The 13,014-nt window shown below is 55.2% G+C and overlaps 6 protein-coding genes across 6 annotated transcripts; 4 read left to right on the top strand and 2 right to left on the bottom strand.

Annotated features, from left to right (window-relative positions):
- Positions 1-167: 167 nt before the first annotated feature.
- On the top strand, positions 168-4,025 carry M409DRAFT_62941 (uncharacterized protein; the record flags this gene model as incomplete). Its single annotated transcript, XM_033815374.1, has 5 exons — positions 168-637; positions 711-1,186; positions 1,237-2,558; positions 3,058-3,062; positions 3,101-4,025. 5 exons carry the CDS (start codon positions 168-170, stop codon positions 4,023-4,025), a joined length of 3,198 nt encoding a protein of 1,065 aa, XP_033673064.1.
- A 257-nt stretch (positions 4,026-4,282) lies between these two features.
- M409DRAFT_17415 (uncharacterized protein) lies at positions 4,283-5,125 on the bottom strand (the record flags this gene model as incomplete). Its single annotated transcript, XM_033804058.1, has 2 exons — positions 4,283-4,953; positions 5,014-5,125. The coding sequence occupies 2 exons, from the start codon at positions 5,123-5,125 to the stop codon at positions 4,283-4,285; spliced, it is 783 nt and encodes a 260-aa protein (XP_033673065.1).
- Positions 5,126-5,467: 342 nt separating this feature from the next.
- M409DRAFT_17416 (uncharacterized protein) lies at positions 5,468-7,287 on the top strand (the record flags this gene model as incomplete). Its single annotated transcript, XM_033804059.1, has 2 exons — positions 5,468-6,020; positions 6,086-7,287. 2 exons carry the CDS (start codon positions 5,468-5,470, stop codon positions 7,285-7,287), a joined length of 1,755 nt encoding a protein of 584 aa, XP_033673066.1.
- Positions 7,288-8,520: 1,233 nt separating this feature from the next.
- Positions 8,521-9,309, top strand: M409DRAFT_31761 (uncharacterized protein; the record flags this gene model as incomplete). The annotated part of the gene is made up of 1 exon (XM_033810241.1): positions 8,521-9,309. A coding segment is annotated over one exon (789 nt), but the record flags the coding sequence as incomplete, so codon positions are not given.
- Positions 9,310-10,121: 812 nt separating this feature from the next.
- On the bottom strand, positions 10,122-10,489 carry M409DRAFT_17418 (uncharacterized protein; the record flags this gene model as incomplete). The annotated part of the gene is made up of 2 exons (XM_033804060.1): positions 10,122-10,131; positions 10,188-10,489. 2 exons carry the CDS (start codon positions 10,487-10,489, stop codon positions 10,122-10,124), a joined length of 312 nt encoding a protein of 103 aa, XP_033673068.1.
- A 233-nt stretch (positions 10,490-10,722) lies between these two features.
- M409DRAFT_35586 (uncharacterized protein) lies at positions 10,723-11,650 on the top strand (the record flags this gene model as incomplete). Its single annotated transcript, XM_033810418.1, has 3 exons — positions 10,723-11,007; positions 11,077-11,334; positions 11,393-11,650. 3 exons carry the CDS (start codon positions 10,723-10,725, stop codon positions 11,648-11,650), a joined length of 801 nt encoding a protein of 266 aa, XP_033673069.1.
- Between the last annotated feature and the right edge of the window lie 1,364 nt (positions 11,651-13,014).

A 13,014-nucleotide genomic window follows, 5' to 3' on the forward strand; every position in this document is an offset into this window, starting at 1 on the left:
GGATGGAGATGGGTATTTGAGGCTCGGTGCCCTCTGGCCTAAGGTAAGGACTTTGCACCAACCGTGGTTGTGGAATAGCTTACTCTCGTTTCCTGCTATCTTCCATTCATTCTGCGCTTCAGCATTCGTTCATCTCCTATCCATCATCGCAGCCAACCCAGAACACGATGCATCTCGTTCCGGTTCTCACAGCCCTCGTAGCCGCCTTGGCCAACGTTACCGAAGCTCAACAGTACGTAGGGGATGTCATCCCCAACTCGCTGCCTATGGTTCCCGGATCTGAAATCACCTACTTCCGCATCAACGACCCTTCAGGCAAGAACAAGAACCTCACCTTGACGAACTACTACTCCCACGGCAAGAACACCGCCAAGCGCCTCGTCGAAGCCAACATCCAGCGAGCGGTGATCATCATCCATGGCCTGAACAGAGATCCTGGAACGTACATGTCGAATATGCTCTCGGCTTTGGCCCAAGTCAAGTCGGATCCGAACGTCAACTTCGATACTGTGGCTATCATGGCTCCGTACTTTCCGAATGGCGACGATAAGGGCACGGGATATCCGTGGGTTGATGGACAGTCGGCTGGAAAGGGGTCGACTTCGAATGCTTTGGTTTGGAAGGCTTCTCAGTGGTCGTAAGTCTGTCCTTGTTTCGTTTAAGCCACGTTCATGGAGTGCAGTGTGAACTAACACTTCATTGCTGTCTAGGGCTGGTGGCAACAATCAATACCCATCCACCTCAAAGAATACGTCTTCCTACACGGTCCTCGACCAGATCGTTCAGTACTTCGACAATCGCACGCTCTTCCCGAAGATGCAGCAGATCGTCGTGGCAGGCCATTCTCTCGGCGGCCAGACTGTTCACCGATATGCTGCGCTCGGTGTAAACCTCAACACAAAGTCACCAGTTAGCTACTGGGTCGGCAATCCCAACAGCTACGTTTGGCTCAGCACTGATCGACCTTTGCCGATAACTGGGTGTCCGGATTATGATGACTATAGAGATGGCTACTCTGCTTTTGCAGACTATCCCATGACATACGGGATTGGGCTTGTGAATGCTGGTCGTGCTGCTATTCTGGCCAACTATAACAGCAAGGCGGTCAACTACGGTAGAGGGACTCAGGATCTTGGTGATGATTCTACGACATGTGCTCCGAGAACGACGGGCAAGGATCGAAATGGTGAGTGGAGTTGTATTGATGAGACGAGAAGCAGCTGACAATGATGACAGAACGTTTCTTCAACTTCATCAAAGCCTTCCCACCTACCTGCTCGGACCCGAAAGGACGCAACTGTGATACCGTTGACTTCGTCAATACAGGCCATGACGGCGGCGCAATGATGGCCTCTGCCGCAGGACAAGCTCGTCTCTTCCTCGACAACTTCTACGGCGACGGCAATCGCTTCTACGACTTCGGCTATCCTCGACAGCAAGCCAGCGATGACCCCTATCCCAACCCATCTCTCAACAGCACCGCTGCCTCAGTCAACAACAACACCTACGCCGGCAACATGACCTACTGGGGCTGCTGGTCCGATCAAAGCCCACAGACACTCACCAACATGACCTACCAAAGCAACGCCAACACCATCAACCTCTGCGCCCAGACCTGTGCCTCCGGCAACAACACCATCGCAGGCATGGAATTCGGCACTCAATGCTTCTGCGGCTCATCACTAGGCTACCGCGCCCAACAAGTCATCGAAAGCTCCTGCCAAAACACCTGCCCTGGCAACTCCAGCCAGACGTGCGGTGGATACAGTCGACTCTCCATCTTCTCCAACGGCCGTCCCCAACTCCAGCCTACGCCAGGAACTCCGGAGAATGTGGGTGATTTCACGTACATCGCTTGCTACACCGAGGCTTCGAGCGGTCGTGCTCTGGCAGGCAAGGGGACGTCATCGAATTCCATGACGCTGAAGTTTTGTGCGAACTATTGCTCTGGATACCTGTACTTCGGTGCGGAGTATGGTTCAGAGTGTTACTGCGGCAATTATTTTGCGATTGGAGCTAATAGGACGAACGACGACGAGTGTAATATGCTCTGCGCGAATGATCCTTCTGAGTTCTGTGGAGCTGGGAATCGACTGACTGTGTATCAAGATGCGGATTGGGTTGCTTCAAGCAGTGCGTCCTCCAGCGCCAGTGCGTCTGCCACGACATCGTCCGGCTCTGCCTCTGGATCTGGATCTCAACCGACTGCTGTCTCTTGTCCAGTGTCAAACAACACCATTGTCACATCCAGCGGCAAGACCTTCACGATCGAGTGCGGTATTGACCATCAGGGAGGCGACTTGACCTTTCTCAGCGTCAACGGCTTTCAGGGGTGCATCGACGCATGTGCGAAGAACGATAAGTGTGTCGATGTCAGCCTGTCGGGGAATACATGCTACCTCAAGTCGGTTCTTGGTGCTGCTGTGCCGAACGGAGGGATCTGGGGAGCAAAGCTCGTCGATGGTTCTTCCTCTTCATCCACAGGATCCATTTCGACGGCTTCGAGCAGCACGGGTGCGATCTCTATCTCAAGCACGATCACAGCCTCAGGCTCAGACGTCCGGACCAGCTCCACCGCATCTGCCTCAGCGACGAGATCCAGCAGCACAGGAGCACTCTCCACCTCAAACCCAACCACAAGCACAGCCTCCGATCCAAACACCCTCACCAGAAGCACCCCATCAACTTCAACCCCAACCCCCTCAGCCTCCTCCACCCCAATAACCTGCCCAGCCTCCAACGACACCATCATCACCTCCAACGGCATCTCCTTCCTCATCGAATGCGGCATCGACCACGCGGGCGGCGACATGAAGACCTTGAGCATCAATAGCTTCCAGCAGTGTATCGATGCCTGCGCGACGACGACGGGGTGTGTGGATTTGTCGATGTTGGGGAACGCGTGCTATTTGAAGAGTTTGGTTGGTGCGGTTGTGAGGAATGCGGTTTGGGGGGCGAGGGTTGTGAAAGGGGAGGGTGGTGCGAGTTCTTCTGTCTCTTCGGTTACCGCCTCGACGACGTCCTCGATCATCTCTGGCTCTGGCTCTTCTGGATCAGGCTCTGTTGGATCGACGAGCTCGCTGTCCTCCTTGACGAGTAGCTTTGGCTCTTCGTCTTCATCTTCTGCTTCAGTGAGCTCGGGAGCCTCGTCTTCAAGTTCGTTAACGAGTGGGAGCAGCGCCACCTTCTCCAGCTCGACGTCGTCGGCATCCTCGCTCACTTCGACAAGCACAACGCATTCCACATCGTCAACGACCACCTCTGGATCCTCAGCATCATCCTCAACGACCCAGAGCTCATCCCTCACCACCTCCTCCCCATCATCAACAACCTCCTCCCCACCAACAACCCTCTCCACAACCACCAGCACCCCCCTCCCCACAGGCTTCACCGCCCTAGGCTGCTACACCGACACCAACACGCGCCTCCTCCCGACCACAAACGGCACCTCCGCCACCCTCACCCCGCAACTTTGCGCCCTCGCCTGCCAAACCCGCGGCTACAAATACAGCGGCACCGAATACGCCCAAGAATGCTGGTGCGGCAACACCCCCCCACCCGCCTCCGCCTCCGCGCCCGCCTCGCAATGCTCCATGCGCTGCACCGGCGACAGAACGCAGACCTGCGGCGCCGGGAACCGCCTCAGCGTCGTGGTCGACGACGCCTGGAAACAGACCTTCTTCGCCCGGGAGTCCTACTCCACTTGGAATTTGATGGGCTGCTACGTCGACTCGGGCGCGTCGCGCACGCTGGCGAAATCCGTGAGTTTGGCGGCGTTTGGCGGGGCGGGGAATGCGACGATTGCAAATTGTTTGGAGGCGTGTCGCGCCAAGGGGTATGGGTATTGTGGAGGGGAGTATTATTCGGAGTGTTATGGGAGTGGGGTGGCGCCGACGGCGGCGTTGGCGAGTGGAGGGGATGTGTTGGCGGCGGGGTGTAGCTTTCCTTGTAAGGGGAATCAGACGGAGGCTTGTGGGGGGAGTAATCGGATTGTGGTTTATGTTAATAATGAGACGGTGGGTTGAGAGGAGGATGAAGTGGAGAAGACGAAGGATGGATTGGTGTTAAGGGAGGTGGATGGTGAGCTTTCCTTTCGATCGATCCGGGTGTCCGAGATGGGGCATGAAGGTGAGAGATTCGTTCAGCGAAGGCGTTTTCACTCATTTGCATAACGGTAGAGAGATGATACTCACCCGCAAGGGAAACCAAGATAGTATTCGTACCAAGAGCAGCTTCATGCGAATCATCATCTCATTCCCTCATGACAGTCATCAATTCCATTCTATCCAGCAGCGCCCTCGTCCCCCTCATGCGTAGTCTCATGGGTATCTTTATCGCTCGAGCCAAGAACGCCATCCAACCCAGCCATGTTCTCATCAAACATCTTCAGAAGGCCATTAACATCTCCTTTCGCCCTGCCTTTGACCAGTGCTTCTCTCTTAGCTTCTTGTCCCGAGATCCTCAACATCAGTCCTCGATCTGTGCTCTTGTCATCTTGGCCGCCCCAACTCGGGGCGGGCGACGTTTGTGTTTTCAATGCCTGCCATTCGGGCGATAGGGAGACTGCAGAGATGACTTCTTTGCCCGTTGGGTCGAGATCGAGGATGACGAAGCGGTTCTCTGGCTCCCCGTCCTGTCTAGGCTGTTCTGAATCGCTAAGAGTCTGGAGGGCAGCGTTGGTAAGGAACTCGGTATCCTCGTCGTCAGCGAAGACGTAATGGACGGTCGGGTGATGGTGTTCGCCATTGTCATCCTCGATGACAGTAAAGAAAGGTTTGAAATCTGGCGGTGGTAGGAGCGGCGCTTCGTCTTCCGGTTCTGGGTATGGGATCTCTTCTTCCTCTTCTCCATCTTGCGGGGCTTCTGCTTGACCAGGTGGAACATGCGAGCTCGCATCTTGATTTCTGTCTTCTTCGCCTGTTGTCGCCGCGGCGTCTTCTGTCGAAGGTCCACCTAGCAGTAAATGAGCCTCCACTCTGTACTCAACGCCCATCAATCACGACATGGACCTACCTTGGCCGGCCGGCAGAGCCTTCTCCTTGTCCTGACCCGCCTCGCTCACATCTTGCCCAGCCGTCTCAGGTCGTGGTCCGTCGTCATGAGGCTGTCTCCTAGGACTGGACATGCTCCATGTCTCCAGGCGTGGTGAGCTTCATGTGCTGTTTAGGTAAACGACCTAAACGAGAGATCGGCGGGCAGCTCCAGCTCTTGCCGCCGGTTAAAGCCGCCCTATCGCTGCCAAGCCTGATGCGCACGGGCCATACGAGTGCTTGTTGGGGAGTAATCGCGCAAGACCTTCGCCTCTGCACGGCTGGGCTTGCTCGCCCAATGCCGAACGGCGGTAGTACAGTATTTCTAAGTAGCCGTCTGATTTGTAGGTCTTCTTTTGCTTTGATGTTTCCCTACATGTAAGGCTTCGAAACCGGCACCGATTTTCTCACCCTTGAAACCATCTTTTCTTGCAATTATGCCCCAACAAGACGACGAGCCTCACCCCAATGGTAATGGCCACACTGTCTCAGAAACCTCGCCTCTCCTCACCAAGATCCGCTCCACGGAAGTCGTTCTCGATGGTGCTGCTCCAGAAGGTCCCTTGGCTGCGCCCTCCAACGGGACATTCGATCCCAGCGACAACAGCAATGGCGACGCCCTCGAGAGACAAACCTCTGCCGTGGACCGCCAGAAGCAGTACGAAGGCATGCCCGAGGTGAAAGCCAAATTGAAATACATCTTTCCCGCCGTGGCCATTGGAGTCTTCATGTCGGCTGCGGATCAGACTATCATCGTCAGCAGCAAGGAAGGCATTGGGTCTGAATTGAAGGCGTTGAACATGACGAGCTGGATTGCCACGGCTTATTTTCTGACGTTGACGAGCTTTCAGCCGCTTTATGGGAAGCTGAGTGATATATTTGGCCGGAAGGCATGTCTCTTGTTTGGCTATACGATTTTTGGGTTGGGATGTTTAGGATGTGGGTTGGCGCAGAATATGGAGCAGTTGATCGCTGCACGAGCTTTTGCGGGTATGTATTGTTTGAGCAGTTCTGGTGATTCCGCGCAATATAGGGATCCGGCTGATACTTTGCAGGCATTGGCGGCAGTGCCATGACTACCGTTCTGTCTATCCTACTTTCCGACGTCTGCACTTTGAGGGAGCGAGGCACCTGGCAAGGCTACATCAACATCGTCTGGGCAACAGGAGCCAGTGCAGGAGCACCACTAGGAGGCATTGCAGCTGATTATATCGGCTGGAGATGGGCCTTCTTAATTCAAGCGCCCTTGTCCGCGGTCGCCTTCATTGCGGTCTTTTTTGCGCTCAACATACCGAGCAATCAAGAAGACAACGATTGGCGAAAGAATCTGCGCCGGATCGACTTTCTCGGAGCTACTGTCCTCATTGCTGCGGTCTTCTCCTTCCTCCTGGCGATGGATCGTGGTAGCAACGTAAGCTGGAGGGTTCCAATTGCGTACGTCCCACTGGCTATCTCGGTCCCACTCTTCATCGTGTTCGTGCTTGTTGAGATGAAAGTGGCCGTTGAGCCTTTTGCTCCAGCCCACATCATCTTCAATCGCACGACGCTTGCCTGCTATCTTGCCAACTTCTTCAGTCTGGCAGGATGGATGGCTGCGACCTTCTACATTCCATTGTACTTCCAGGCTGTGGACCACGTAAGTGCTACTGGAGCTGGCCTTCGATTGATTCCTGGTGTGGTGGTCGGTGTTCTTGGTAGCCTCCATGCCGGCTATTACATGCAAAGGACTGGGCGCTTCTACTGGCTGACAGTGGCATCGTACGCGCTGACTGTGGTAGCGCTAGTTGCAATTTTCTTGTTCTCCGGGATAGTCGCCAACAGCTCCTTGGCCATCATCATTGCAATGGCCGTCGGTGGATTTGGTAATGGCAACGGAATCACAACCACGCTGATCGGTGTCATTGCGAATGCATCACATGAGGATCAAGCGGTAGCAACAGCATGCAGCTATCTCTTCCGTTCGCTGGGCAGCGTCTTTGGAATATCCATTTCTGCGACAGTAGCGAACCAGTCGCTGCGGAACAGCCTCGCGAAGGAGTTGCCAGCTCTGGGCTTGCCAGAAGACGAGGCCATTGACATTGCGGACAAGGTACGGCAGAGTCTGCGGTATCTGAAAGAGTTAGACCCGAAGATCAGAGGCGTGGTGGAGTATTGCTTTGCGCGTAGTACCAATGCTGCGTTTGGGCTGCAGATTGCGCTTGTAGCTGGTGCTGCGATCAGTGCATGGTTCATTCGGGAAAAGAAGTTGAGCAAGTAACAATGTGGGAAAGAACGACACGAGCGCACCAAGCGCATGGAGAGGCCGCCGGATGCCTGCATGGTTGCCTACCTGCATCTGATTCACGCGTAACGCTGACATCCCCAACACGAGGTGCAGGACAACAGTCTCAGACACGATACCGATAGCCTGGTCGATTGCCCAAGGTTCGAGATGCGAATAGATGTGAAGTCCGTTGGTCTTGCCTGAGGCGCAGCAACGTGAGGCTGCAAACGCTGCCACCCGACACTGTTTCATTCACTCACCGGAGGGCGGGGCGCGCACTTCACTCGCTTTTGAGACACTTCTGGAGATAAAGTCCGCCGAACGCCCTTTTATCTTCCCAAGCCGAATCGACGCTTTGCAACTTCAAAACCACCACCTCCGCTTTTCGCCGTGATGGCGCATCAACTGACTGCTTTGCAACTGCAAGCCATGAGACCTAGCCTCTTCAGCGTCGCAACTGCTCTGCGTGTCGGCATCAGCAACCATGGCGACGACATCGTGGACCTCACGCCAGAGACTGCTTGTCGCAATGCGATTACGGCGATACGATACGCCAGCCCCTTGCTCGAGAAGGGCATCCTCATCATGGCTCCGTTTGCAGTTCTCGGCTACGGCATCTATCGGTACGTCTGGAAGGGCCTCGACTTGGGCACTGTCGTCGACTTCATCCGCTCTCGCCTCGTCGCCAGCGTCACCGTCCCTACCAAGTACGCCATCTACGATCAAGTGATGGCCTGGATGGCCGCCAACAGCGTCGGTGTGGACACCCGCTCCGTCACAGTACATTCGAATCTTGCTGCTGCCGCAGCCGCTTCACCTGCTACAATGGATCTCAATTACCTTGGTACACGACGACGATTCGGCTCATACGACTCCTTCGGCTCAGGAGCAGACCCGATAGAACAACCAGCCAAGCCCAAGGAGCCTTCGCTATCCTACGTCCCTGCGATTGGGTCGACTGGGTTCAGCTTCAATGGCCACTCGTTGTGGCTCACCCGCCAGAACCCGACAGAGCACCAAGTCTTGGACGGTAGTGGACGATCCGTTAAAGGCAAAACTCAGTCGCGCGAGTCGGATATCACCATCTCTTGCTACAGCATCTTTGGAGGTGTGAAGCCCATTCAAGACTTCCTCGAACACATCAGCACCATCAACGACGTGAAGAACGAGTCCTTGGTTCGCATTTACCGCCCATCCCAGTACGCAAACGAAGGAGAGACATGGGATCGCAGAGTGATCACTCGACCTGCTCGGAAACTCGACTCGGTCAGCATTGAGGAGCACAAGAAGCAGGATCTCGTTGAAGATATCAAGACCTACCTTTCGCACGAGAGCAAGTCCTGGTATGCGAATCGTGGCATACCGTGGAGACGTGGCTATCTGTTCTATGGACCGCCAGGCACCGGCAAGACGTCTTTCTGCACAGCACTTGCAGGCCACTTCGAGATGCCGCTCTACATCCTCTCCTTGAGCAATTCCAACATCAACGACTTCGCCTTGGAGATGTGCTTCGATGCGCTTCCGACTAGATGTCTTGTACTGCTAGAAGACGTGGATTCGGCCGGAATCGAGCGCGTGAAGAAGGAGAGAAAGAGCAGCAAGCCAGGGGTCATGATGGGGCCCATACCTCAGAAAGGTGTGACTTTGGCCGGATTGTTGAACACTATCGACGGCCCAGTCTCTCACGAGGGCCGCGTACTTGTGATGACGAGCAATAGTCCAGACAATCTCGACACTGCACTGCTCCGCCCTGGACGTGTCGACAAGAAGGTTCTCTTTGGCAATGCGTCGAACGAAGTCACCGCGCAGCTCTTCCTTCACATCTTCGCCGAGACACCAAGCGAGAAGACGGATCAGAAGGAGGCGTCCCAGCATGACCTGCCGGCTCTGGCGAAACAATTCGCCAGCTTCATACCTGACGACAAGCTGACACCTGCGGAGATTCAGAACTATCTCTTGGAGATGCGTGAGGATCCCGTGGCCGCTGTTAATTCAGCTGCGAAGTGGTCAGCGTCCATGATTCAGACCAAGTCTCAGGGTCGCAACGTCGAGAAGTTCCAAGGCCAGGTCGATGCAGACATCGACGTCAACCTGCAGCAGTCGCAAGCCATTGAGGCTGCCAAAGCCATCTTTGGCAACAAGCGTTACGGGTTTCAGCATGTGCCAGGACTCCCTAATGGCGTTCTTCCGGACAAGATGACCGATTCCTGGAGCGACGTGGAAGCGAGCAGCCCCGCCGACTCACTTGAGCACGAAGATGGCGTAGTTGAGCAAGGCGAAGGCGAAGAGGCGGGAGTTGACGATGAAGAGGAGAAGGAAGGAAGCGCTGAAGTTAGCGAGATCGGTGAAGATGACGACCTGGATGAAGGTACGCAGCATGTGCAGCGGATGGCTCAGCATCGGCGATGGCAGGCTGCTGGGCGGTTACGGGAGCTGCAACGGCTGTCAGGAGACCTGGTCAAGTCTATCAGGGTAAAGCAACCCTGAGCCGTACACGACCAACGTCGCTGGTCTGGGTAGACAGCATCGTCAAACATAAGAAGGAACGCTGCATGGTGCCGCAGAGGGCATCTGATCAAGTGGGAGGGACTCGATTGGAGCACAGAATCACGAAGACAAAGGCTACTGTATTGACAGTAAAACGAAAACTTTGAGTTGCGACGTCTCCACATCCTTTCCCTTAATCTCTAATGCTTCCTACGGCCTCGCAACCCTTAGCCATCCGTCAAACGTATGCAACATGCCCCATGAACGCCTTCCGCTATGCCCATCAAAGTCTCAACGTATTCATACAATGTACAAACAATCCCATGCCATCAGTGCACTCGCTACCCTTGTCTACGCAAGTGTCAGTAGGCCAGCTCCCTCAAAACTTGTTCACACGTTCCACATACCTCTGCTTGTGCTTCGGATTCTTGCTACAGATGATGTACACGTACTTCCCACCCTTCCTCCGTACGCTCTTGCACCCATCGCAAAGTTTCTTGACCGAACTTCGGACCTTCATGCCGCGTACCTGCTGTCTGGCGAGGACTCTTGTCGTGATCGTTGGCTGGATCTGGAGTCTTTGGAAGGCGGATGTCAGGGAGGGGCGTTTCGCGGCGCATTGGGAGCTGCATTGTCGGAGGGAGGTGCGAATGGAGATCTGTGGGCGGAGGAACAGGGTGCGGTGAGCTATGAGGCGTGCTGCGAGCATTTTGGCGGTGTAGAGCGATGGGAATGGCTTGTTGGTTGGGAGATGTCTATGCCATCAATGTCGTGAAGTCGAAGAGGTTCGGCTTGGCGTTGACGCCTCAGGCACGCGTGCAGGACAAACGCCAAGATTTAGAATATCGCACTCAGATCTCGAGCTTTTGGCAAAGCCGCCCCAGATTGTCCACCACCCACCTCGCAACTAACAACACAGCACCCTAACGCACACCTTCGACAATGGCAGACCGAGGCGGTGCAGCACCAGGTGGTGCTCGTGGAGGATTCGGCTCGCGCGGCGACCGTGGTGGTGATCGGGGACGTGGACGTGGACGCGGTCGTGGCCGTGGCCGCGGTGGTGCGAAGAGCGACGAGAAGGAATGGCAGCCCGTCACCAAGCTCGGCCGTCTCGTCAAGGCCGGCAAGATCAAGAGCATGGAGGAGATCTACCTGCACTCTCTGCCCATCAAGGAGTACCAGATTGTGGACTTCTTCTTGCCCAAGCTCAAGGATGAGGTGATGAAGGTCAGTTACTCGAATATACATGCATGAGATGGGATGGAGAATGGCGTGCTGATGTGGATGTGTCTACAGATCAAGCCTGTCCAGAAGCAGACCCGTGCCGGTCAGCGTACCCGCTTCAAGGCCATCGTCGTTATCGGTGACAGCGAGGGCCACATTGGTCTCGGCATCAAGACCTCCAAGGAAGTCGCTACTGCCATCCGTGCCGCTATCATCATCGCGAAGCTGTCTGTTGTGCCGATTCGTCGTGGCTACTGGGGTACCAACCTTGGTGATCCTCACTCCATCCCAGTCAAGGAGAGCGGAAAGTGCGGTTCGGTCACTGTTCGTGTAAGTCGAAACATTCCTCCTTGAACATGACATTATACAGAGTCTAACATTTCGACAGCTCATCCCAGCCCCACGTGGTACTGGCCTTGTCGCTTCCCCAGCTGTCAAGCGTCTGCTCCAGCTTGCCGGTGTCCAGGACGCCTACACCGCCTCCGCCGGCTCCACCAAGACCCTCGAGAACACCCTCAAGGCCACCTTCGTTGCCATCACCAACACCTACGGCTTCCTCACTCCCAACTTGTGGAAGGAGACCAAGCTCGCCCGTTCCCCACTCGAGGAGTACAGCGATGTCCTCCGCGAGGGCAAGCGTTACTAGATGCTTCAACTTCATTCTGCTTGACATGATGGGATTGGGATGGACGCAACGGGATGGCATTAAAAATGGGCAATGCGGACTTGCAGTGTTCTAGATGCTTTAGTTTAGCGACGACATTCCGTCTGAATCAGGCGATCGCTATGTGACATGCGCCACGAGATGGTTGCGAGGAAATGTTAGCATAGCTTGAGCCAAGACAATGTCTCCAAACTACTCAAGCGTCTTTCATGGTATTTCGTTCATTGACTGTAAGAATGATTTCAACGAGACTGTGGGTATCCTAACGAGCACGCTTCCCTCGGACTCCTCTCTGAAAACAGAATGTCAATCACTTCCCCTTCCCCTCATCACTCAACCTCCTCACATGCAAATCATCCATCAGCCCCGCCAAATCATCTCTATCATCACCTCGCTCACGATGATGAACCTTCCCCACCGGACGATGATGCTGCTCATGCTCCACCGCCCAATTCATCTCCACCCTCTGCGTAGCACTCAAATCCCCCGTCCCAACCCTCCCACCAGCCCCCGTCCCCACCGCAATCCTCTTAACCGTCTCCTCATCAACCTCAACAGCCTTCTCCCTCCTCTTCCTCTCCTCGTGCCCGTGCCCCCCATCCCTCCCAAAAACCTTCTTCACCCCCCTCTTCGTCATCCCATAATACTCCATGCCCAACAAAATCTCATACGCACTACTAACCTTCAAACCCCCCATATCCACCCCCGCGGTCTTCAGCCCCTCCACGAAGGTCTTGAAAGACTTGGTCGTCGGGCGGTAGTGTCCGGAGAGCGGGGAGAGGTATTCGAGGCGGCCGTGGTTGATTCCTATGATTCCGGCCGAGGAGATGCGCGCGCCGGAGAGGAAGGAGGCGTGTTGGAAGGAGCCGGAGGATTTGATTCCTATGTAGAGGCGTTGCAGCGTGTCGGTTATGTAGATCCAGGTGCCCGGTTTTACGCTGGCGCGTAGGAGGGAGTTGAGGATTGTTGCTGGGGAGACGTGGAGGGGTTTCTTTCTCTTTTTCTTTTGCTTTTGGTTGTTGGTGGGGGAGGTGAGGTGGTCGGCTTTTGGTTCGCCGGGGGTGTGGTCTTTTGTTACGCGTTGGTGGGCGATGGCTTGCTCGGGGGAGAGGGTGGGTTCTGATGAGGATGAAGAGGATGATGTTGATGACGATGTCGAGGAGTTGGAGGTTGATGCTTCTAGGTAGTTGCGTTCGTGGTCGTCGTCGTCTGCGAGGATCGCGTCGCGGAACATGCCCCCTACGGCGGCGAGTTTGCTGCTGAAACCGGCGTCTGCGCTGATCTGTCGCTTGACGTCTTCATCGTTGAAGGTCGGTTCAGTGGAGTCCTTCGGTACGATACCTTCC

Source organism: Zasmidium cellare, assembly GCF_010093935.1.
Source record: "Zasmidium cellare ATCC 36951 unplaced genomic scaffold M409scaffold_3, whole genome shotgun sequence".
Taxonomy (NCBI): domain Eukaryota; kingdom Fungi; phylum Ascomycota; class Dothideomycetes; order Mycosphaerellales; family Mycosphaerellaceae; genus Zasmidium; species Zasmidium cellare.